The sequence below is a fragment of the Syngnathus floridae genome, chromosome 19, assembly GCF_059516105.1.
Source record: "Syngnathus floridae isolate MCC-2025c chromosome 19, RoL_Sflo_1.0, whole genome shotgun sequence".
Taxonomy (NCBI): Eukaryota; Metazoa; Chordata; class Actinopteri; order Syngnathiformes; family Syngnathidae; genus Syngnathus; species Syngnathus floridae.
The window spans coordinates 323791-347193 of NC_142431.1; the positions used below are offsets into that span (position 1 = coordinate 323791).

General features: G+C 56.2%; 3 protein-coding genes across 4 annotated transcripts; 1 reads left to right on the forward strand and 2 right to left on the reverse strand.

Moving 5' to 3' along the window:
* Window positions 1-60: 60 nt before the first annotated feature.
* Window positions 61-9879, reverse strand: LOC148381286 (adenylate cyclase type 8). The gene is made up of 22 exons (XM_088361820.1): window positions 7724-9879; window positions 6045-6319; window positions 5444-5644; window positions 4589-5359; window positions 4377-4526; window positions 4182-4312; window positions 3992-4103; window positions 3777-3904; window positions 3543-3701; window positions 3244-3472; window positions 2984-3154; window positions 2793-2893; window positions 2511-2712; window positions 2336-2428; window positions 2104-2264; window positions 1912-1993; window positions 1683-1841; window positions 1444-1590; window positions 1283-1375; window positions 1070-1184; window positions 708-910; window positions 61-621 (listed from the first exon to the last, which is right to left on the reverse strand). Exons 3-22 carry the CDS (start codon window positions 5603-5605, stop codon window positions 406-408), a joined length of 3585 nt encoding a protein of 1194 aa, XP_088217946.1. The 5' UTR covers window positions 5606-5644; window positions 6045-6319; window positions 7724-9879; the 3' UTR covers window positions 61-405.
* On the forward strand, window positions 5868-10649 carry LOC148381287 (N-lysine methyltransferase SMYD2-B-like). Of its 2 annotated transcripts, none has more exons than XM_088361924.1 (12): window positions 5868-7003; window positions 7542-7605; window positions 7753-7863; window positions 7930-7990; window positions 8159-8283; window positions 8361-8428; window positions 8644-8746; window positions 8834-8944; window positions 9141-9252; window positions 9320-9494; window positions 9703-9811; window positions 9890-10649. In XM_088361924.1, the coding sequence occupies exons 1-12, from the start codon at window positions 6726-6728 to the stop codon at window positions 9965-9967; spliced, it is 1395 nt and encodes a 464-aa protein (XP_088218050.1). In that variant the 5' UTR covers window positions 5868-6725; the 3' UTR covers window positions 9968-10649. The 2 variants fall into 2 exon arrangements, with proteins under 2 accessions (XP_088218050.1, XP_088218051.1); XM_088361925.1 differs by having other exon boundaries at window positions 5873-7003; window positions 7233-7605.
* LOC148381288 (tyrosine-protein phosphatase non-receptor type 14-like) lies at window positions 10211-22367 on the reverse strand. The gene is made up of 20 exons (XM_088361819.1): window positions 21879-22367; window positions 19112-19470; window positions 18869-19044; window positions 16741-16838; window positions 16262-16329; window positions 16102-16172; window positions 15948-16035; window positions 15793-15881; window positions 15624-15711; window positions 15464-15546; window positions 15307-15367; window positions 14852-14918; window positions 14302-14777; window positions 13049-14233; window positions 12448-12582; window positions 12154-12372; window positions 11946-12074; window positions 11629-11863; window positions 11371-11534; window positions 10211-11230 (listed from the first exon to the last, which is right to left on the reverse strand). Exons 2-20 carry the CDS (start codon window positions 19283-19285, stop codon window positions 11102-11104), a joined length of 3735 nt encoding a protein of 1244 aa, XP_088217945.1. The 5' UTR covers window positions 19286-19470; window positions 21879-22367; the 3' UTR covers window positions 10211-11101.
* Between the last annotated feature and the right edge of the window lie 1036 nt (window positions 22368-23403).

Sequence of the window (23403 nt, forward strand, 5' to 3'; positions counted from 1 at the left end):
GATTATTTTCAGAACACAGGTCAACCATTGTCTACGATGTTTTCAAATCTGAGATGCAAGTAAACATTTCTAGATTTTTATTTTTTGCACTGAGCTATGCTTTCCAAAATGAAAGCCAATGTTTTGTTTCTATTCCACACGGAAGACTACAGTTAGAGATCAAGCATTGAAAGATTATACAGCTCATTGTATATCTTGGGGAGGTTGTTGAGGTCGTTGTGATTTGAGGTATACAATGTTTTGGCTTGAAGGTTTCGGACCCCGATGAAGACGACAATCGGCCTTGACGACGTCCTCGTTGTCACGATACAAAGTACGGAAAATGATACGTTCAAGTAGGCTACGTAGCCTACTGCAGAGGTATGGCAGCATGTAAGTCTGGGTCACTTCGAATGGGTTCCCCCATCAGCACTTGAGGGTGCAGGTTGACAAAGCGAATCCCCCGTTGGTCTCCCTCAGCCTCTCCTTGTGTCTGCCTTGGACCAGACTGAACACGATGCCCGCCAGCGTCATGCGTCCCTCCATCTTGGCCCCCGGGCGTCCGTCCGTCGCCGAAACGGCTCTCTTGCTGCGTATGGTGCTGATGAAGTAGGTGCGCACTTTGCCCTGACACTCGCTCACCTGCAGAAACATCACTCACACATGGACTTTGACGGAAGCGGACACGCACGTCCGCCAGTTATTCCGTCGGGCCATCCGACACTCACCCCCTTGACAAAGATCTCCCCGCGCAGCTCCAAGACAAAGCCCCACTCTGCCAGGATCCTGCGGGTGGCCTCGGGCACCTGGATGCGTCCGCTCACCCCCGTGCTGTCCATGCGGCTGGCCAAGTTCACCGTGGAGCCCCAGATGTCGTACTGCGGTTTGCTGGCACCGATCACGCCCGCTACCACCGGCCCGTGAGCGATGCCTAAGGTACGGACAAATCGCCACCCTTAGACATCGACCGTAGTAGGCCGCCGCAGAAGCTTTATAGTTTAATGCCCTTTGTTGTCAACGTCGCGTCTGAGGAAACACACCCGAGTGTCGCCGGACAAGGAGCGATGGCGCATGTCCACCACCGACTTACCGACACGGAGCTGAAAGTCTTTGGCGGAGTGCCTGTTAATCTCCTTCAAGGTCTCCTGCATCGCCAGAGCAAATAGAACCAGTTCGCTCAAGTGATTCCATTCGTCCATGGACGTCTGCCAGGGAGGTGGATGAGGAGTCAGACGCGAGCGAGCGAGCGAGCACGTGGCTTGGAAAGTTCACGTGGAAAGCAAAAAAAGGGGCTCTCTCCCACCTGCCTGTCGGGCGCCAGACCGGAAGCGGCCATATAGCAGCTGCCGATGGTCTTGATCTTCTCCACGTAATGAAAGTATGACTCCTCCAGCAGCTAGGCGGCAAACATTTGATTTGAAACCTATGTCCAGCTAAGCCGAGCCCGGCGCTGACTCGTGTCACCTCGTCGAAGCCGGCTATGATCTCGTTGAGGAGTCGGAGGCAATCCACACCTTCGTGCCTGATCTCCTTTTGCTCAAAGTATTCGTTAAATCCAGCGATAGACGCAAACATCACCCCCACCTCGTCGTAGGACTGCGAGTAGAGCTCCTGCAGAGGACTCTCAATGACTCAATTGGGGGGCGCAAGAAGACCATTGATGATTTCCATGAGCGGCGGGCGGATCCGCTCTGCACACGCACCTCATCGTTCTTGCTGCGGTCCAAGAAGTGGCGGGCCACGTGCATGGGCAGAATATTGTGCAGCAGACACTCATTGTGCTCCCGCAGCTCCCGCATGTCCTCCACTTCCTGCTGAGCCTGCAGACGCCACAGGAAGTCCTGCCTGGCGGTGGCCTCCCACTGGACAGCAAATACAAGTCGGACCCGCTCCCATCTTTGCCATCGATCCGGAAGGCGGACGAGTCGGTACCTGGCGTCCGTTGTAAAAGACGGCCACGATGAACATGACCAAGAGGAGGATGGCGATGCCTTTTCTCCTCACGTAGTAAGACCTGTACAGGCACCATGAACACAAGAGAAAAAGAAAAAAAAAAAAAAAAAAAAAAAAAGACAAAGCTAAAAACTTCTTGGACGTGTCAAGATCTGAATTTGCAAGTCGGACCCATGCGGCACGTCTTGGCGCGCGAGAGACAGGAAGGCCAGATGGATGAGGTAGGAATAAATGGCCACGGCCAGCAGCAGCACGGCCAGCTTCAGCAGGGAGTTGAGTCGAAGAAACACGGCGCACGTCACCATGGCGATCACGCCGCTCAGCACAAACACCTGAGGGAAGAAGGGAAAGGAGCCACTTTGGAGCTCCAGCCAGCCAAGTTCACCTCACTCCACTTGGTTACCTCCGGGTAGGAACACACGGTGAGAGCCGATGACGCCGTGTTGGTCTTTTCCATCTGGTGAGCTCCTCCTGCGTCTGTCAGAACGCACCACAACTACACACACCCACGCACACGCACACAAATGATGAGTTTGACACGCAAAGTCTTTTCTTTCAACATGGAGGTGCGCGCTCACAATGTCCGTGGAGGCCAAACCAAAGTTGATGACAACGGTCGTGAGGGTGAGCGTGTTGCGAGCGCCGTTGTTCTCGTGGATCCAGCAGCAGAACTGCTGCAGCGCCGCCGGGCTCCATTTGAACTCCTCGGCCAGCGCCAGCAGCAGCAGCAGCGTGTAGGTGAGCAGGAACAGGGAAAACTGCACCATGGCCGGTATCAGCCTGGGAGGGAACAGATGAAGAAAAGCGTCTGAGAGCAGGAACCAAGAGCCATCATTGCCGTCTTGTCGGCCATTCCCTGCCTGGGTGCCGGGATGAGGGCCTGGGCGGCCATGACAAAGAGCAGCATGATGAAGGAGCAGAGCAGGTTGGAGTTGAACATTTCGTCTCTCATCTGGGAAAACTGAAGATCGGAGCGGTCAAGTTTGCCACACACACACAGACAGCGGGCGGGCGGGCAGGCGACGGGCCCGAGCCAAGTGTGCGGCCGTACCTTGTCCTCCACGTGCGTGTCCTTGAATAGCAGGGACAGAGGACTGATGTGCTCCTTGTGCATACGCTCGCTGCTGCGGACCTCGATGGCGCGTTTGATGCGTTGGTTGATTTCCTTGGAGGTGGACGGCCATACGTTGGGCAGCGACCCGTTGGTGAACGAGGCCAAGATCTGCAAGGCAGCGGACGCCAGATTGAGCCCATCGGCACTACGGCCAGGGAGGGAGGCCGGGAGGGAGGAGGCCTGGAGTCGAGACGTACACTGTTCATGTCGACGGCGCTGCCGAAAGGAGTTTGGTGGCCGCGACTGGTTTTGCGGACTTTGCGAGGCTCGGCGCACTCATCCCGGGGGATGTCCTCCTGAGGGCAAATGAGGAAGGTGGCGATGTTGTGTCGCCGCAGGAACTCGTTCCTGTCACCTCCGTGTCCGTCCTCTGTCTTGTAGGTGCCTTCCAGGCAGTCCAGGGTGGCCTTGGAGATATGGATCCTCCTGTGGAGGGAAGGGAAATGAAACCCGGAGCCCCCCCCCACCCGTTATGCCGACGGCCGGAGCCCCTCACCCCGGTATGCCGCCGGCCTCCAGCATGTTGGCGATGCCCACGTCCCAAGACCAAACGTCAAACTGCCATTTCTGCAGACCCAGCACCCCGCACAGGACCGAGCCCGAATGGATGCCGATCCTCATGTCCATGTTAAAGTTGAGCTGCCGGCGGACGGACCTGGGGGCGGCGAGATGGCGTCAGACGCGTTTTGGTAGTGACTGAGCGAGCGGGCGGGAGGGCGGGCGTCATCACCGTATGGTGTTGATCATAGCCAGACCCATTTCCACGCAGTGCCGGGCGTGGGCGCGCTGGGGTTCCGGGACCCCGGACACGCAATAATAACAGTCCCCGAGTATCTTGATCCGCAGGCACTGGTGCTCCTGCGACAAACACGCCGAGCGAGGTTGGCGTAGAAGCAAAACGCGGGCCAAAGCGCTGGCTCGGCTCGGCTCGGCTCGGCTTTCTACCTCAGCCAAATGGTCAAAGCGTCCAAAGAGCTCGTTGAGGGTTCGAACCAAATCCTGGGCTGACAAGTTCATGGATAGCAGAGTAAAGCCCTTGATGTCGGCAAAAAGGATGCTGCCGAGCAGAGACCGACAGACAGATCAGATCAGATCAGATCCGGTTCTGCATTTGAGGACTGGCAACAAAACCCACCTGACATCTTTGTACTGGTGAATATAAATCTTGTGAAACTCTTGAGGAATGAGCTCATCTTCCAAGGAGCTCATGTCGGCTATCATTTCCAAGGCGACAAAGCGGGGCAAAATGGACAAGACCAGACGCTCCTTTGGCGGAGAAACGGCGGTGGTCAAATCCTAGCCGCCAGGGGCCGCCGGGCGGGCGTCTTACCTGTCGCTGGTTCTCCTGCTCCAGCCGGAGGCGGCCTTCGATGCAGCGCCGCGTTTCCAGGAACACCTGGCGCTGCGAATGATCGCTCAGGTAGTGAATGAAGAATCCGGCCGTGTTCATCCCCAGGTACAGGAGGCCTTGGGCCAGCACCTACGACCACCAAAGTTGCACTTGAGGCAACGGAGCCAGAAGGTGGAGAATCTTGGCCTCACCTTGGTCAAGAGCACGGCGTCGTGACGGAAGCGTACGATCTCGGCCGCCAGCTGCAGCGCCGACGTCAGCGAGCCGGCGCACATGGCCCACGCCAGCGGTAGGGGAAGCAGCGTGTAGGTGGCAAACAGCGTGAACAGAAGGTACCACGAGGGGTCTTTCTCCAGACCGTAGACCAGTCCTCCCAGAACCTGAGCCGTCTGCGACAGCCAGCTGGCCAGCCCGGCGTAATGAAGCCACCTGGGCGACATGGAGTCCTTATAGGTGAGCACCCCCGTGCAGAGCGCCACGGCAAACACCATGAAGGCGCACGTCAAGCAGCCTCGCAGGGGCTCGGCCGCCGCCGCCGCCAGCGCCGCCGCCTCCTCCTCCTCCTCGCGCGCCAAGGCCAGGTACAGAACCAGGATCTGCAGCTTGGCCACGGCATCGATCACATTGGTGATGGCCAGGGAGTTGCGTCTTTGGTGGGACGAGTGCTGCTGGTAGAGTTTTTCCAGGTCTTTGGACTTGAAGGTGTGCCTCAGGCTGGGGATGTAAATGCCGTGACTAATGCGGCCCCAGTGCACAAAGAAGTCGGCGTCGCTGGCGTATTCGTTGGCGCCGCCGGGCCCTCCCACGCTCTGGCTGAGGGAGCCGCGCATGTGGGAGGGGTGCACTCGAAAGGTGGAGGAGCGCCGCTTGACTCCGCGCGAGGCCTTGCTGCGGATCTGCCGGTTGATTTCTTCCATGTAGGCGTCGGTCACAAAGATCTTGCGAGCTGGCTCCACGCCCACCTGTCGCGCCGCAAAAGCACCGTTCGGACAGGTTCTCCCGGGAGCCCGAGGCCGGCCCACGGCGGCGGCGGCGGCGGCGTTCACCTGAGCGCTGAGCTCCTGCTGGATGATGATGTGCTTGACGGCGTTCTGCCACAGCATCTTTTTCCGCCTCAGCCCCGGGGACAGGGTGGCGCCGGCGCCGGGGCGGGGCGGCTCGCGCAGCTCCGTGGAGGAGACCTGCGTCGTCTCTGCAAAGGTCACCATGGCGGGCTTCCCGGCCGGCTTCAGTCGCTCACCTCAGATCTAAGGAAGAGCATCATCGCAAAGAGGGATTGTGCGCAGGCAGATTGGGCAGCCGGCCGTAGCGCCGGAAGCTTGCGAACCAATGATCAGTGGCCGCATTTAGACATGAGCTGGCTAATGCCCCCTGAGTTCAAGTCGTCCAGGTGGCTCTGGCTGTCCACTCTTGTCACACGTGACTCACTTCCAAGGTGGCCAATCCTATTAGCACGCCGTCTCGGAATAGTACGCTCTGAACTGAAATGGGGATAAAGCGGAGCGCCGCTACGTTCTTTTGCAAGAGTGCCACGCTCTTCTGATTTGGCTTGGTCCGCTTTGCAGAGCTTAACCCTCAAGTCAAAAGCTGTCGGAGACACGAGAGCGTCGAATGGGTCAACGCGAGCCACGTCCGCCAAGCACTGACCTGTAGTGTGATGCCTTTGGTGTATCCAGCCAGCGCTCATGCTCAGGTTTCGCCGCGGCAGAGGCAGCCCGTGCGTCACGATTCATTTTTCCCCGCGTTCGCTCGTGTCCGCTCCGTACGAAATTCAGAGATCCTTCAGGAAAGAACGGGGAAAATGGTCTTCATGTCGTTCCAGAGGCAGAACAAGGGACAAACGTGGATCCGGCGGGATTGGAGATGACCACCTGTTTTGAAAGGATGTCCGCAACTGTCAGGGAGCAGGGCGGCGGCGGTGGCTGCAAAGAGGATTAATTAGTCAGCAGCCATTCTCTCCCTCTCTTTTCTCCTGCAAAGCTCAGGTCACGCTCGCTCCATGCTGCATGCAGGGGCAAATCTTGCCCTCTCTCTCTCTCTCGCTCTGTCCCTCTCTCTTCCTCCCCCCGGCCAAGTCAGACAAATCTGCTCAAAGCTGGACTCCCAAATGTGTTAATCTTTTTTTTTTTTGGGTTGCAATCCTTAAAAGTAAACACTAGTTTGTAGACAGGGACTGATTTATTGCGGCGTGCCATTTCTTACTGCGGAGGGAGGCATGCTTTTACGTTCAAAAGGAACCAAGATTTTAAAATTCGAATCATAACGGATCACCAATATTACTTTTACAATTCTCGCCATTTATAGCTTTATATTTTCGAATTTGCATTCATGTCGTTGTTTTCTCTCGTCACGGTGGTTCCGCCCACTCACGAACTGGCAGGGGAAGCGACGAGAAGGAAAAAAAAAAAAAAAGAAAGAGCGGGCCACTCGTCAGTCACCATGAGCGGCACGGACGGCGTGGTGAGCTTCGAGAGCCCGGACAAAGGGCGAGGCCTCCGGGTAAGCAGAGCCTTCCACGTCGGGGAGCTGCTCTTCTCCTGCCCGCCCTACGCTTGCGTCCTCTCGGCCCAAGAGCGGGGAGCCTGCTGCGACTTCTGCTTCAACAGGTGGCTGGACAACTCAAAGTATCTCCGCGTCCATCTAGCCTTGAATTTAAGTGCTGTTTACTTTCTTCATATGCAGAAAAGGAGTCCATTTTTCCAATGTATTACATTGGTCTTTACATTTTCGACACTGTCCCTATGCCTGTCATTCTGTCGTGTTATTATTTTGACGAGCGGTAGGAATGAAATTCAACGTGGCTTTTAATCATTCGCACCGTGGCATTTCTTTCAGGACGACATTTGGCCCTCCGTAAGGTCGGCGCTATTAATACCGCCGAATGTTTTCAAGCCGGCCGGCCGGCTTCGCCCGCCCTCGCTTGCAACTGCTGCTTCTCGTCATCACGTAATGGGGGAGGGGGACGGGGCTGATATGGAATGTCCACCCCGGAGCTAGCAAAAGGTTCAAACGGGTTACCGAGAGTGGAAGGCTAGTAAAAAAATACTATCTTCATCATCAGAATGGTATCTGGTCAAAACATGGAACTATGTGGACGTAACGCCACAGGTAGGAAAGGATGAAAAGGTGCCACGTCTTTTTCAGGAAGGAGAGCCTGGCTAGATGTGGAAAGTGCAAGAAAGCCCACTACTGCAATGCCAAATGTCAGGTAGGGGGCAAAGGTCATCCGCTCGCTATGCACGTTTCATGGCAGTGATACATAAGGTGCTGCCCCCCCCCACCACCACCACCACCACCCCTAAAGAAAAGCAAAATGTGCCAATTACCAATTGGAGTTTTCCTGCGTGGAGCGCAGAAGGGCGACTGGGCGGCACACAAGCTGGAGTGCTCGGCCATGGTGGCCTACGGCGAGAAGTGGCGCCCGTCGGAGAGCAGCCGCCTGGTGGCTCGAATCCTGGCCAAGAAGGTGAGCGAGGAAGGCGGCGGGCTCGCTCGTGTCCCAGCTGAAACGCTGCGCCCCCTATCCCTGCAGAAAACGCAGCAAGAAAGAAGTGCGTCCGAGAGGATCCTGCTGGTCGGAGACATGCAGTCACGTGAGTCCAAAGCCAGGTCCATTTGGACCAGGATTTGAAATACAAATCCCAAGCCGGACTTGAACCCCAACGCTTACGTGAAGCCCGGCTTGAAGCGCACTTTGGAAAGGCAAACACGCAACCCTAAACGGGCGTCTTCCTTCCTTCCTGCCTGCCTGCCTGCTGCAGACATGGAGGACACAGACAAGGAGAAAGGAGACAACATCCAGGCGGACGCAGCCGGACTACATCGCTTTTACTCCAAACATTTGGACTTTCCCGACTCCAAAGAGCTTCTCTCGCTTTTCTCACAGGTGAAATCAGTTCTTTTCTTTTTTCGAACCCACTTCCAGTCAGTCCGAGATCTTGCCCAGATCTTCTTTGTCCACAGGTTTCCTGTAATGGCTTCACAATAGAGGATGAGGAACTGTCCCAAGTGGGCACTGCAATCTACCCAGAGTAAGACAAAAGTTAGTCCTCACTTTGAGCAAGTGCTTCATGCTAAGCTAATTAGCATGCACAGGACGCTGCAAAGGTGTGCCGATACTCACCCAACGCCTGCGCAAAAGAGGAAAGTTGACAGGACCTGTGGCCTTTTTCTTCTTCTGGCCACACGTCATTTTGTTCCGCATGAAAATTCAAGCAGGAATAAGTCGATCAAATGTGTTTTGCAGTGTAGCGTTGCTCAACCACAGTTGCGTTCCCAACGCCATAGTGACATTCAAGGGTCGCGATGCTGAGGTGCGGGCCGTCCGGGACATGAAGGCTGGAGATGAAGTGAGACGCACGCACGCACGCACAAACGATATGATTGTTGAGCCAGCGAGCTGAACGTGGATGCGTGCGTGCGCTTCCGGCTGCTAGGTGTTGATCAGTTACATCGACCTGCTCTACCCGACAGACGACCGCAACGAAAGACTCCGAGAGTCCTACTACTTCACCTGCAACTGCGAAGAGTGTCGCACCAGATGCAAAGTGATGACACAAAATACAAACAAGAACATGCAATGCACTCAAAGACAGACAAAACATTGGTCACGACCCACGGACACACCTCAATGCACGGACGTACCCAACACGCCTTCATGCAAATGACGCTTTCTTTTCTTTTCTTTTCTTTTCTTTTCTTTTCTTTTCTTTTCTTTTCTTTTCTTTGCGTGCCTGAGCTCAGGACAAGCTGAAGCTGAAAGTGTGCAAGCGTGGCGAACCGGCGGACGCCGAGGCCATGATGCGCTACGCTCGCAAAAGCATCCGGGACTTCCAGGAACTCAAACGTGTGAAAAATATCCTCCAAAATTTGAACGCGGCCGTTTGAAAGCCTGTCCCGTTGCACCCTTGACTCTCTGGCACCCCCTAGCGAGCTTCTGGAGACGTGCGAGCAGACCCTGGAGAAGATGGGCGGCGTGCTGGACGACGCCAACGTCTACATGTTACACTTCGACTACCAGGCCATGGGCGTGTGCGTCTACCAGGGAGACCTCCACGCTGCCGTGCGCTATGGAGAGATGCTCCTTCAACCATTCAGGTGAACCCTCTTAGTAGGATCCCCAAAAAATCCCAATCATACCAGCAAATGAAGGTGCTTTTTTTTTTGTTCTCCCTTTCTGAAACATCAGAGCTAGCAATTACAGTGCACGGTAGAATCCATGTTGCGCAAGCCAAAAGATCTCAAACGCGAACGTTGCGACAAGTGAGCACATGCCAAGTACGTATCTCACTTTTTGTCTGGGCAGCCAGCTGTATCCGGCCTACTCGCTCAACGTGTCGTCTTTGTACCTGAAGCTGGCCCGACTCTACCTGGCCTTGGACAGACGCTCGGCAGGGGTCGCCGCGCTCCAGCAGGTGCCGTCGCTTTTGCTACCGGCGCCACCAGGCGCCACCAGGCACCACGTGTTCACGAGCGGATCGTTTGTCGTGCAGGCAATGAGCATCATGCAAGTGGCCCACGGGAAAGATCATCCCTACGTCCGAGAACTGCGTGAGCGACTCACCTCATAGGAATACGCGCCGTCGTCGTCGCCGCCGCCACCGCCTCCACAGAACCCAATCCGTCCCGCCAGCGAGCTTCCGGCGACATCCGCAGATACGAGCTGTTAGACGGACGATTATTTTCATTTAGGATGGCAAAAACTTCCAATGCATTTTTGAGTTCAAATGTCAACGTGCTACCATTGCTCGTGTCGCGTGAGCCCCCACTCAACGGCCAACCTCCCTCTAGCCATAAACTAGTTGACAGCGGCGTAGAGAAAATAAGGCTTTATTGCATGACGAGCAAGTACATGTTGACGGGCGAGGAGGAGAATGCAGATGCAAAACATCCATCCATCCGTCCATCCGGCTGTATGAACACGCAGCCAGGAGAAAGATAGGGACAAACAGTGGAATGGCGAGTGACCGACGAGTGCAAAAAACACGCACGCACGCAGGCAGGCAGGCAGGCGGGCAGGTGCCTTATACGCAACACAACACATATATACTGCATTTATACGCTTATATACATTCAAATATATAGTTGTTTAAAAAAACACGCATGCATGCATAGTTGAAGAGGTTGCGGTATTTTTCATAGTACCAAGTCAGGAAAGAATTTTCACACAATACGAGTGTCTGTACAAAAACAAAATGTGATTTTATAAACACGTTGAAGGATAAATACTGACTGGAAACGTTTGGGCTAGGATAGTTGCCGAGACTTACTTGCGTGAGGCACAATTTACAAGGGGGGGGGGGGGGGGCACTGCTTTTGCTAAGTTTCAGCCCAGTCGATGAAAGGAAGCCAGCTCACGTGAAAAGGATTCACAGACTTGCCACAAGTGCAGGCACGATGTCGGCACGATGACATCATCCACTCTCTTGTTGTTTTGGTAAGCAACAGAGTTGAGCTGCTTGCCTGTTAAATGATGCAGACGCATCATTAATAGCGCAGATGGCGCCAGAGCACTACTTTTCTGTTCGAAGAAGCTCCTCCCCCCACTTCAAAAAGGTGACCTTGCGCCAAGATGGCGGCAAAGCAATCCTACGAATAAATTAGACAGCCAGCTGGACTAGGGCGCCACCTTGTGGCACCTGAAATGGGTACAGTGTCTGGAAGAGGGATGGAAAGCAACCATTTTAGCGGGGTTTGCCGACATTTCAGATGAGGCGAGAATTCTTGAGGAACTGGATGAGGACCCTGTAGACAAACTTGTACTGCGAAATGGTCTGGACCATCAGCATCCGCTGCTGCCTCAAGCCCGAAAGCATGGTGGGGATCTCCACGGGCTAAACGGGATGACAAGCAACAATGAGCGAGCGAGCGGCATTTGTTTCGGAAATCCTTTTGTGGCCGCTGGAGCCATTGTCGCCACGCGCGTGCACGTCTAGCTCAACGCAAGGTGGGGCTTTTCTTTCAAGGTACCGACCTCGTTGTGCTCCAGGCAACTGATCATCAACTCCGTGAGAATGACCACGCCGGTGCGGCCCACGCCTGCGCTACAGTGCACCACCACGGGCGGGTTGGGGCTCTTGGAAGTGTCCAGCATGGAGTTGGTGTGCCTCCTCACCGATTGGATCTCCTCCAGGTAGGCTGAGAAGAAGAAAGAGGGGAGGGAGGGAGGGGGGGGGGGGAATGAAACAGCCAGCCAGAAGCAAACGTGCACGAGGGGCGGGCGATCACCCACAGAGGAAGCCCTGCACGTATTCGGGACAGCCCTGCTCGGGCCAATCGGTGTACTGCAGGTGCCACACGGTCCGCTCCTGGCCCGACAGCAGGTGTTTGACCTTCAGGCCCGTGGTGGCGTAGCAGCCCGAGTCGGTGCGGAACTTGGTGGTCACCTTGAACTTGCCGTGCGTGGCCGAGTTGTGCTTGGAGCCCAGCTTGGGCCAGTAGCGGTGACTCTTGGAGCGCCCGCCCTCCTGGAAACACGAGCAAAGCTTGAAACACAACCAGGTGGCCATCCACCCGCCCGTGTGCCCGCCCGTGTGCCCGCCCGCGTACCTCCTCAGCCGTAACCATGGCGATGACGTTGACGCCCTGCTCCCACACCATCTGCCAGAAATCGGCGCAGGTGTTGGCCAGCGGACCCTGGGTGCCGATGTAGTGCCACTCCTCCCCTCGGATGCTGACCTGCCCGCAAAATCAGGGCGTCACGTTGCAGCCGGCCAGCGGCCAGAGCTCACGGAGAAAGCCTTCGGTCCCCGCCCACCTTGATGTGGGAGGCGTTGATGTAGCCGGTGTTGTTCTCCTTGTTGGGCACCAGCTCCACCCGGTTCTCCTCGTACGGGAGCACGTCGCGGAAGCGGTTGCGCTCGGCATTGTCTGGGAGCGCGGCGGTGGTGACGGCGCCGTCCGCCCTCTTTTTGGGCACCTGCTCGTACTCGGTGAAGACGCACTCCTCCTCCAGCTTCAGCTCCAACGTCGTGCACTGGCGAGCGGCGACGAGAGCGCTCCATGACTCAAAACTCATGGAAGAGCGACTGCGAGCCAGCGGCGGTCTTACCCGTTCGTCGGTGGCGGCCTCTGCACCGTCGTCGGCCGGACGCTCGGGGCCGCGGGCTGCGTAGAGGCCGTTGAGGGCGGCCATCATGAGCGGTCGCTTGGCCGAGTCTGCCGACATCTTCTGCCTCTCCAACGTCTTCAGGAGAGAGGAGAAGCCCGTGGTCACGCTGGCGCCCGTGGCAAACATAATGTGAAGCAGCACTTTGGCCCGCCCCTCCTTTGGTCTTTGAAACCGGATCGGATTAGTTTGCCTAATCTGCGACACTATTAAACCCTCACGCCCTCGTCTGGTTTGGGTACAAATCAAAGCACCGGCATCCAAGGTGACGTTGCCGTCTCTTTTGGCACAATGTGAAGAATAGGGACGTGACAGACGACCCCCCCCCCCAGCGTAATCTGAGGGATTTGAGGAGGCTTTAGCGGGCCACAGAGCCTCCTTGCGCTACCTCGTGCCGAAGGGCAGATTATTGCTAATCGGGGGCGAGCTGGGCTCGTAGCAAATAAACAACCTAACCAAATTGTGTTGTGAATGGAGCGCGGCCGCTATTTGAGCAACTCGCAACGATGCGGATCAATGCCCTGTTTGAGGAGTTGAGTCTTACCCTCTGCGCTATCTCCCGCTCCACGATGCTGTCCTCCAAGGAGAACATCTCCGACACGGGCCTCTCCTTGAGCGGCTCCTTCCTCACCCTCTCCTTCACGCTGGTGAGGTCCGGTTCCGAAATGGACGGTCCCAAGACGTTGCCGGCGCTCTGGTCCCCTCGCGTCAGAGCGCTGCCACCGCTGCCCCCGGCGGTAAGCTGGCCGTCCTCGGGCCCCCGGGATGGAACGGGCTCGGCGGCGACCGGGCGGTTGCGAGCGGGAATGGCTCTGGGAGGGCCCGGGTACTCCGGAGGGGGCTTGTTGGGCAGCTTGGCCAGGGCGGCCTGCAACTGGGCGCTGATGCTGATGTCTTGGTTGAGACCCGGGATTTGGACGTCCAGCTCGGGCCTCTCTTCCTCCTCCTCCTCCTCCTCCTCCTCCTCCTCCTCTTCATCTTCGTCCTCCTCGCTCTCGCTGCTGTGGATGAGCATGGTGGCGTTGGAGAGAGTCTTTTGATGCTGGTAGGCTGCCACCGGGGCTTCCTTCTGCGTGGGCGTGGGGATGGCCAAGTCTTTGGATGGCGGCGGCGGCGGCAGCGGGGCTTGCTGGGCCATGGGCTGCGGGGGCATGACGTGCTCCCTCAGAGTATTCCTTCGATGAAGAGGCGCGTTGATGCCCTTCATGGCCACGCCCTCCAGGCCGGCGCCTCTCATGCCGCCGATGATCACCTCCATGCTGTGCCGCTTGCCCAGGGTGGAGCGGTGCTTGGCGGCGGCGGCGGTGGTGAGCGGCTCGCTGACCTCCTGCAGGGACTGGCGCACCACCGCCGAGCTGTCCGGCTGGAAGGTCTTGACGGACAGCTGCACCATGCGGGTCACCAGTTCCGGGCTGCTGCCCCCGATGCAGCGCAGGCGGTGGCTGGCCAGGTCCGGCGTGCTGGTGGCCGGCCGGAAGGCCGCCGAGGGATACGGCGGCGGGGGCCGCGATACGGGGTGCCTGGCCACGTGAGCCGAGGCGGCGTAGCCGCCGGCGTTGCTCCCTTGCTGTTTGGTGTTAGCCAGCTCGGGCGTGCTGACCGTGTGAGAGATGGAGGTGCCGGCGCCAGGCGCGCCGCTCCCCCCGTTGATGCGTGGCGAGCGACAAGGCCCGCTCCCCGCTGCTCCCTGATGGGGGCCACCGTGAGACACCGGCTTGCTGTAGCTGATCTACAAGGCAGGAAGCAGCCAACATATGGTCAAGGCCCACGCGCAAATCCCGGGCCGGTTTTCCTGACCTGCGCGTAGGGCCCGGGGCTGGGTCCCAGGCCGGGGTAGGGGCCCCGCTCCCTCATTTCGGGCTGGCTGTAGACCAGCGCCTCGGGCTGGCGATAGGCGCAGGCGTTGCTGATGTTGAGACTGCGCAGCGACTGGCTGTGCAGGTCGCGCTGAGCGTGCAGCACGCGCCGCTTCTGCCGCATGACGGCGTCGTACTCGGGCGTGGGCCGGTAGGACGGCGCGATGATGGCGCTGTGCCGGTGGCTGGGGATGTAGTCGGGGCGCATCAGCTCGCTGCCCGCGATGCTCAGGTCGGAGGACACGGGCGAGGGCGGCACGAAGGTCTGCGAGCGGTTGAGCGAGCTCAGGCTGGGGCTGCTGTAGACGCTGCCGCCGTTGGGCAGGGCGCCGTTGCGGAAGGGGAACTCGGCGGTCTGGCAGCGCTCCAGGCTGCTCTCCGACTTGTAGTAGGGCTCCTCGTGGTGGAAGATGCTGTCTACGGGACGGCAGCACAGCGGGGGGGGGGCTCACACCGGAGCCGACGCTCGGCGCTTCGGGCGACCACCGTACCTTGAGAGCTCTTTGTGTCTTGGTACTGGGAATGCACCGTCTGGAAGTTGCACGACTGCGGCCGAGGCTGCGAGAAAGGAAGAGAAAAGGGAGCTGTCGGGGAATCCCTTTCAAATATTGACTGCGGGAATAAGAGCAACGACATTAGCGCGATGACCACTCACTACGCCACGGTGTTCAATTTGTCTATTTTTGAGACTTCCCGGCCCGCGTCGGCATATTTGTGGCCGGGAGCAGTAAAGGAGCAGCGCCTCCTGCGGTCGGTCGCGCGACCCCACAACTTGAGAATCTTCTCCGAGGAGCGGCCGGCCATTGTGTCGCATTTAGCTGCCGCTGTCCGCGGGCGGCGGCCAAGGAGACGCGAAAATCACCGGCTTGGGTTGGGTCGGGCCGGGAATCGCAGCGCGCAAAAATGCAACCGAAACAAAACAAGAGGCCAGACGCTTGACTCGTACCAGAGAAAGGCGGTGCGTCCAGGTGGGCCTCCTCCTGATTGGCGCCGGAGAGCGAGTGGGCCTGAAGAGACACACGTGAGGTGGAACATGAAACAGAGAGCGACTCACCGTGGCGGCCGTCATCAGCGCCGTATGCGCGCTTGGCGTGCAGACTCACTCTGCGCAAATCTTGTTCTGTTTGTAGAACTTGTGTCTGGCCGTGAACAGACGAGCCATGTACTTGGCCATCTCCATGTCCTCCTGCGGCGGGCGGCCCAAAAGATTCATTTTGACGACCCGACGTATCATTTGGCAAGTTGCGGTTTGGCGCGGCTCACCATGTGAAAGATGATGGTGTCGTCGCGACTGGTGATCTCCACGGTGATGGCCGACTTGTTGTGCGCGACGGTGCCGATGTCCTTCCACCTGTTACGCAACCCAAGGCGCCTTTTCACCCCGAGCGAGCGAGCGAGCGAGCGCACGAACGAGACCGGGACGAACGCTGACCTGTGGAGCATGATGGATCGGCCGTTTCTGTGCTTGACAAAGACGCCGACGAAAGACATGCCGATGAAAATGTCGTTGGTGTAGTTGTCCTGCGCGCCGAGAGAGCGCCGTTAAAGTCTGTCGGGGAGGCTTTGGAGCGGCGCCGGACAACGCACCTTAGCGGCGAAACTTTCCTGGCCGAAGCCGTCCAGTTTCTCGATCTCCTTGATGTAGAGCAGCTCGGCTTCGGCCGGCGCCATTCGACTGCAAGCGGAAGGGCGTTAGCGTTTGGCGGCAAAGCAATCGAGCTGACAGTCAGCGGGTCGCTACCAGTGGCTCTTGTGCTCTTCGGCCACCTTCTGCGTCCACTCCTCCAGCACCTCGTCTCCGTGAGGCCAGTTCTAGTTGTTGGCCAGGCCAGAGAGTTGGAAAGGGCGGGCAAATGTGCTGGCGGTGGCGGCGGCGGCGGCGGCGGCAGCGGGCTACTCACCACTGGGAAGAGCACATACTCCCGCAGGAAGTCCTGAGACATGAACTGAGTGAAGTCCCCAAAGTCAGCTGCAAGCAAAGCAAGGCAAGCGTTTTCTTGATGCTGAAGTCAGCAGAAAGTGTACCCCCCCCCCATTGCCTCCCCTTAATGAGTCTCGTAACATGTGACGAGATTCCCACTTTCCCAGGCCCAACATGATGCCGGCCGGCCGGAGCCTCGGACGTGTGATAACGCTCTTCCTGCCGCCGGCCAAGACTAACCTTGGTGCTGGCGATAAGCAAACGCTCTGTTTACATTCCGTCCGGAGAGACAGACAGCAAGCGGGAGGGACACTCTGTGTGTGTGTGTGTGTGTGTGTGTGTGTGAGAGAGATAGCATAGGAAGTGAAGTGGCGTGCGCTCTCTCTCGGCGGCCATATTAGGTAGCAAAGTCAAGATGACCTGAGCAAAGGCACGCGAGGTCGCGCTCTCTTCTCTTACCTTGCACGGCCAGGCCGGCCAGTCTGATGCCCTGCTCCACCGTGCAGTGGAGGCGTCCGTCCAACAACTCCTTCTTCACCTGAAGGTAATACTGGTACCTGAAGCACAAAGGCACGTTTGTTTTACAATACCAAGGAGAAAGACTAAAGAAAGAAAGACAAACTTGGCAGAGGTCGGTCATCAACGGAGGAACGAGTGACTCATTTTGGAGCCCGGCTCGGCGACGGCCCCGACGCCATGCCCGTGCCGACCGTGGCGGGCTCGCGGAACGCCAGCGGCCTCGCGGAACGCCAGCGGCCTCGCGGAACGCCAGCTTTCTTGCCAAAAGTGCACGCCGATCGATATCCGCGTTTGTCTCGGCTTGAACGGTCGTGACAAAAGATGACGATCGACTTCTAGCCATCGGCGCCAAGAAATCACGAGTCGTGTCGTGCAACCAAATCTTTCATTTTCACACTTGCAGTTGATTTCTTTATTTTTCTTTCACCTTCACCTCAGAGTCTCGTCTCCTTTTTTTAGCCGCTGTCGGGGCGGCCTGTAATCGTCCCCGCGCGCCTCCTCCCTCACCCTGTCATTACACCCGTTGGCTGGGATGCCATTCCGTTCCCGTGGCAACCCTCTAATTAGTCAGGCCGCGCCGCCGCGGCTTCAGGGAGGGAGGCGGCGGCGGCGGGCGGAGCCTGACGCGGTCGAGAGAGGCGGAGCCGAGGAAGAGCAAAAGTGTCAAACTGTGGCAGACTGTTCAAACAAGGACATTTCACTCTCTCTTCCTTTGACTAAAGTGCCTTGGACACTCATGGCAACATTTGACTCCTCCTAAAGCCCTTTGGGTCAATTTTGGGCTTCACATTTCCGCGTCCTAACGCCAAACACAAAGGCGGGTGGGCGCGCGCACGCACACACGCACGCACGCACCCTGTCGCGTGACGCGGGCCGGTCTTTGCTCATCGCAAAGCAACAATAGCGGCGTTACATTTTGGGCTGGGAAAAGGGCAGCGCTTATTTTGGGAAATAATTATAGTTGGCAACCGTAGGGGGAGCCGCAGAGCAAACCCGATGGCGAGCGACACTTGCCCACTCTTTTGACACTGGCCGCTTTTGGCAGCCGACCCCAAATCAAGAAAACAGCCAAGAGCCAAGCCACCGTAGTCACTCTGTTTACAACAAAAGCGCATTACGATTTTTGGGTGTGCGGCGAGTCGCGCCGTAATTACACTTTCGATCGAGTCACCCCCAACCCCACCCCACCCCACCCCACCCCAGCCCAAAAAAAGAAAACTCGGGAAGGCAGCGGGTTCTAACCGCAAAACCAAAGCAAACAACAAGTCTGGCTGCAAAACATTGACATTCTGGACAAACTTCACCTCTGCGTGAACCCTGTGAAAATTAGAGCCGCATTTAAAAAGAAGTGTGGCTTCCCACAATTCCTTGGCAGCCTTCTCCGTATGGCCAGCATTTTGCACTCACTTTTTGCCATTCTTTAGTCATCGTCAACATAAACGACGGGACTGAGAGGATTGTTTACAAGCTTGGAGCGAGCGGGTAGGCGGGGGGGACTTTTGCAAAGCCTGCCCGGCCGGGGCGGCGCTTAGGGGCCCACAAGCGACGCATTGTGACTAGGTCCTCTGCCGGACGGCAGCTGCCTTCGCCGAGGATTCTTGGGAGGAGTGTGCGTGCGTGCGTGTGTGCACGCATGAGTGTCTGTTGAGTAAACCAGACATCGGCCCCTTTCTCCAGCCCCCCCCACCCGCTCGCTCACCCCATCCCACTCTCCTTTTGCACTTCTGCTTGGAGGAATGTGTGGTCCGCCTCCTACGCTGGACGGCTGTGCCAACATTCCTGACTCACACAAGGAGAAAAAGGAGGGAAGGGCTGAAAGAGAACTAAATACGGGAGCGGAATGAAAATGTGCTGCCGACGCTGTGCAAGCGAGCTAATAGTAGCAGACTATTGTTTCCCCTTCATAACCCCCCCCCCCCCCCCCACCACCACCACCACGGACAGATGCGCACACACAGAAGGCCGCAGGGGATTCCTGGAATACCATCCCTTTAGCAGAGCAGATTATGGCCTCTGCAGAACAAACCTGCGCTCTCTCCTGAGCGAATGGCCAACACCTTTTACCTACCTGGTGGCTTCCTGCTCCAGGCGGGACACGCTGGGCACGTAGAACATGACCCCAAAGAAGAGCAGCGGCTCGTTGCCAAACTTGTCCAGCTGCTTCTTGAGGGGCTTCTCCAACTCCACCCAACGCTGCGCCGGCGCCTGGGTCTTCCCTCGGAACCACAGGCCAAAGTAGGGCGTCTAAAGCCGAGGGGGGGGGGACACGTCAGAAAGGAGATCTTGGTGGAGCCGCTAACGGAGGTCTCACCTCGCGGAGTTCCAGCCGCTGCGCCACGGCTTCCAGGCATTCCTGCCCCGTGCTCTCCACAGACAGTGTACATTCGATCACGTTGTTGTCCAGCAGCCGAATGCGCGTCACAAAGTAGTTCTTGCTCAGGACGTTGTAGCGCCGCGTGCGCCGCAGCTTCAGCCGGAAGGGCATGGCAAGTTCAAAGGTCGCGCTGAAGACGGAGCCGCTTCAGGAGCTGCCCACGGCCCCCCTCGCGCTCGGGCCGCGGCGCCGTGTGGAGAGATGCTCCGCGGCCAGACGCTGGCCCATTCCCAAAGGAGGACCACAGGACAGGACAGGACAGGACAGGACAGGACAGGACAGGACCGCTTCCGCCGCTGGAGACAGAAAGACATAAACACCGCTAGAGGTCTTCAAAAAAAAAAAACATTTCCATGCCGCTTGCTATCACGTTCCTTGGTGGCCAATCAGTCCAAGGACTGTCAAGACTCGACAGAATTGGTCAATTGTCACTGTGCGGTTTAGCAAAGTGGAGGCCGACAGATGGGCATTTCCAAGAAAATGCCGCATGCGCACAAACACACAGATGGGAGGCCAGATGTCTCCTGAAAGATCATCTGCTCATTTTGCTGCACTCCAGCCAGCTCAAACGCACCACACAAGTCTCATTGGTGGAAACCCGTGTCGCTCACCGATCCCGACCAAAATCCAAATTCACACGCTGCGGAGGTCACAGCTTACAGAGTAGGGTGGGAGGATGGCCGCAAAAACAACGTACAGGAAGAAGCCAGCGCACCGGCACGGCCAGTGGGCGGAGCAAAAGTTGCGCTGGGAAACGGAGGAGGCGCGCCATCTCTTATCATGTCCTTCCAGTTGTTCCCAAGAAGAACGGAAAGGAGGGAAAAATCAACAGCCGGGATCAAGAGCCGCTGCTCGTCATCGCCCCAAACCGCAGCCCTGCTCACTTTTTCCATGACATTCCCATCCCGCCAACCCAAAGCGCCCCCCCCCCCCCCCCCACACACACACACACACATTGGGGAGCAAAAAAGGACCCTACAACACAGACGCCTGCTTGTCATCGGCTATTGTGAGCTCAGGTCTATCTATCTATCTATCTATCTATCGCATGGATGTTTGGTAGTCTCTGGCCCATGATAGGAGGCGGGGCTTGCGCTGATTGACATTCCACCCCTTTGCACCTGCAAAGCATCATACATAACAGGGCAGGTCCAAACACGCTTTGTCACAAACGGGCAATGTTGTTTTTTTTTTTTTTTTGTGTGCTCAACATTTTGAAGCAACTTCACCAAAAACTCGCAGACCACTAAAGCATTGGCCCCGCCCTCAGCCGCTTGCTGAGCTAAGTTGGCGCTGCTGGCAAGATGCGGAATTCTTCACAGCTTTCAAATTCTCCGGCAAACCAAAGTGCCGTGTATTCCCCCAAAACCACTGGCCCTGCTACCATGTCATTTACACAGCGTGCTGTTGGACATGAGACGCAGCCAGATGTCCGTGGGGGAGGGGGGGGGCACGCCCCCTGCAGCAATATTTGCCTTTAGATGTTTGCGTGCATGTTTTTTTTTTTTTTTTTTTTACAGGTGCATGTCAAAACACATCGTTCACACGCATACGCATACAAATATGTAAGAGTTGTGCAATGACGCGTTCCAAAACACAAACGACAAAGGCATTTTACTATGAATGCAATATTTGGGACTGATCTGACTGCGAAGCTCCAAGGTGATAGACTGCCAATGGGGTGTCATCGTTTCCAGAGGGTAGACTGCTGTCATTTTGAACTGTTTTGAAATCAAATCTCCAGGTGATACACTGACAATGTCATTGAAGAATGATTTATGACCTCATTTAGAGCAAGCATGTCTGAGGCCAAATTCGGCCCGAGGCCAAATTCGGAAATGGCAGCAGACCTGAGGCCGTCCCAATGCAAACTTCACCCCACTCACAAAGTCGTGATGGGTGTCGGAGTGACCCCCCGCCCCCTTGCGTGGCCCTTTCCAGCCCATTTCCAAAATGCAGAGAAAAGAAGTCAAGTTGGACCGGCTGGTTTCTAGGGAGTCGACATCAGGAGAACATGCAAACTACGACAAGGTAACGAAGGAAGGAGTGAAAATGAAAGCATCTCAAAGCTCGGCGGGCGGCCCCCAGCCAATTTACCCTCAGCAAATCAGGCCCGATTGGATAGTCATTTTTAACCACAGGTGATAAAAATCTGCTCCACTTAATTGATCATTTGCTAATGATTTGATTGTGAAGCGCCAAATGAAGGCTGTGACCTTTGGGCCTTTGTTTGCAGCACTTGCGCATTTGGGTTCCAGGTGATGCGCCGCTTGCTCCCTGAGCTGTCATTTTCCAGCGAGTCAACCGTGAAGCGGCATGTAAACAACTTTGGCGGACTTTTGACTCATTTCTAGCAGCAATTTCAGACTCGATCAACCATGGAACAAGCCACGGAACAAGCCATGGAACAAGCCATGGAACACGCCATGGAACAAGCCATGTAAGCCAATGCAAGCAAGCCACTGCTCCAAAGAACCAACCCCGAGTGTACTTGCAGGTACAGGTGTTTACAGAGGGGGTGGGGAGCAAGCCGTGACAATATTTGGGATGCACCGTCAGCTTCCTGACGTGGCCCAGCCATTTGGCCTGTTTTTTTAATTTTTTGGGGAGGGGGGACGGAACGGAACGGGACAGGACAGGACGGCGGAGCCAACAGTCATTAAAAAAGTAGCACAAACAAACACTTTGAAAGAGTCCAACTCACCCCGCTACATGCCGATGTGGCCCGAAGAGACCTCTCTCCGTCTCCTTCTCTCCTTCACACGGAAAACATACTCCCCATCCAGTGTGGATTAGGTTTCCACGTGAAGCGTAGGCTTTTGCGACGGACTCTTGGCGGAGGGGAAATCAAGCTCAGTCGTAAAACTCGATTTGGTGGCGCCAGGGAAGGGGAAAAAAAGTTTGCGGCGGGTCGAATTCGGAGTTGAACGCCACCAAAAAAGGCGTACGAGCCGCTCGTCTCTCTCACGTGTGGGCCGTGGCGAAGAGTGAGTGGAGCAGCGACGTGGTGATGTGGTCTCGCTGGGGCGTCTTTGCTTTGCTAGGCTCTGCGGCGCGGTTCCATGCCATGCGATGCGATGCGATGCGATTCGGTCCAGTCCGCTGCTTGCCCTCCGGGGGCGTTCTGGACACGAGTGGGCGGTCGGGCGGGCGTGAGACGGAGTCGCTAGATGCGTTCACGAGCACCCAATAATGTCGGAATACAGCTTATTTTTGCAAAGTGGCCATTTTGCAGTAGGCGCACGTTTTTGTTCTTGCACATGCACACGCACTCTATACAACTTGTTTTAAGATGCAAAAACAACATTTCAGAAGTAACTTTAACATGTACTACACGTTGCCTGTCCACTCTTAAATATCACAACAGGAGGTGGCGAGCAGTCGTCGGTCTCCGCCACATCCGGATTAACTTTAGAGTGGCGACATTTGTTTGGAGATAACAATAAGCGAATGCTTACAGAACTGGATTTTGGATAGATGGATGGCATTTCTTCTCAGCCCACCCAATGAAAATGAGCGCCCTTCGAAAGGTGAACATGCTCAAGTCGACGCAATTCCCTAGCTTTGGTGAGTACCGTGAAGGCAGCAGACAGTGACATCACAAGGCAGAAATGTGAGGAATGCGGGGCTCCTCGGCCAAGACCACCTCCTGCCTGCCTGCCTGCCTGCCTGCCTGCCTGCTTTCGGGCTTTTCCACACAAGTACAACAACGCATTGATCTCCTCCCGCCTTTTTCGCTCCTCTAATTGAGTTACAACTCTATTGGAATAATCTTCACTTTTACACTTGTTCTTGGACTATGTGCAAACACAGTGGGGAATCTGGTTATTCCAAAAAGTCTTCCATCGTACCACTTCTGGTATATTATCTACCTTTAATTACCGGTGTTCATTTTGGTGCTACCTTCGCAAATTGACAATAAAGCTGACTTTGACTATATCATTTCTTTGGGGAGGGGGTAATTGAATTACGTTTTTGTATACAGTATTCGTTATTCTTCTTATTGACTTTCTATTTGGGTAAATAGCCTACGTCTCAATGTAAATGTTTTTTGGTTTTTTTTCCTGGACACTAACGCGCTTTTATTTGTGACTAAATTGTGACATCTTGTGGCTAACACCAGTACTGCTGCCTAAGTGAAAAGGGGAATGAGGGACCAATTATTTCAGGCCAAAGATGAATGTATTTAATCATGTTTTAAAAACATTCTTAAATATTATTTACTGACG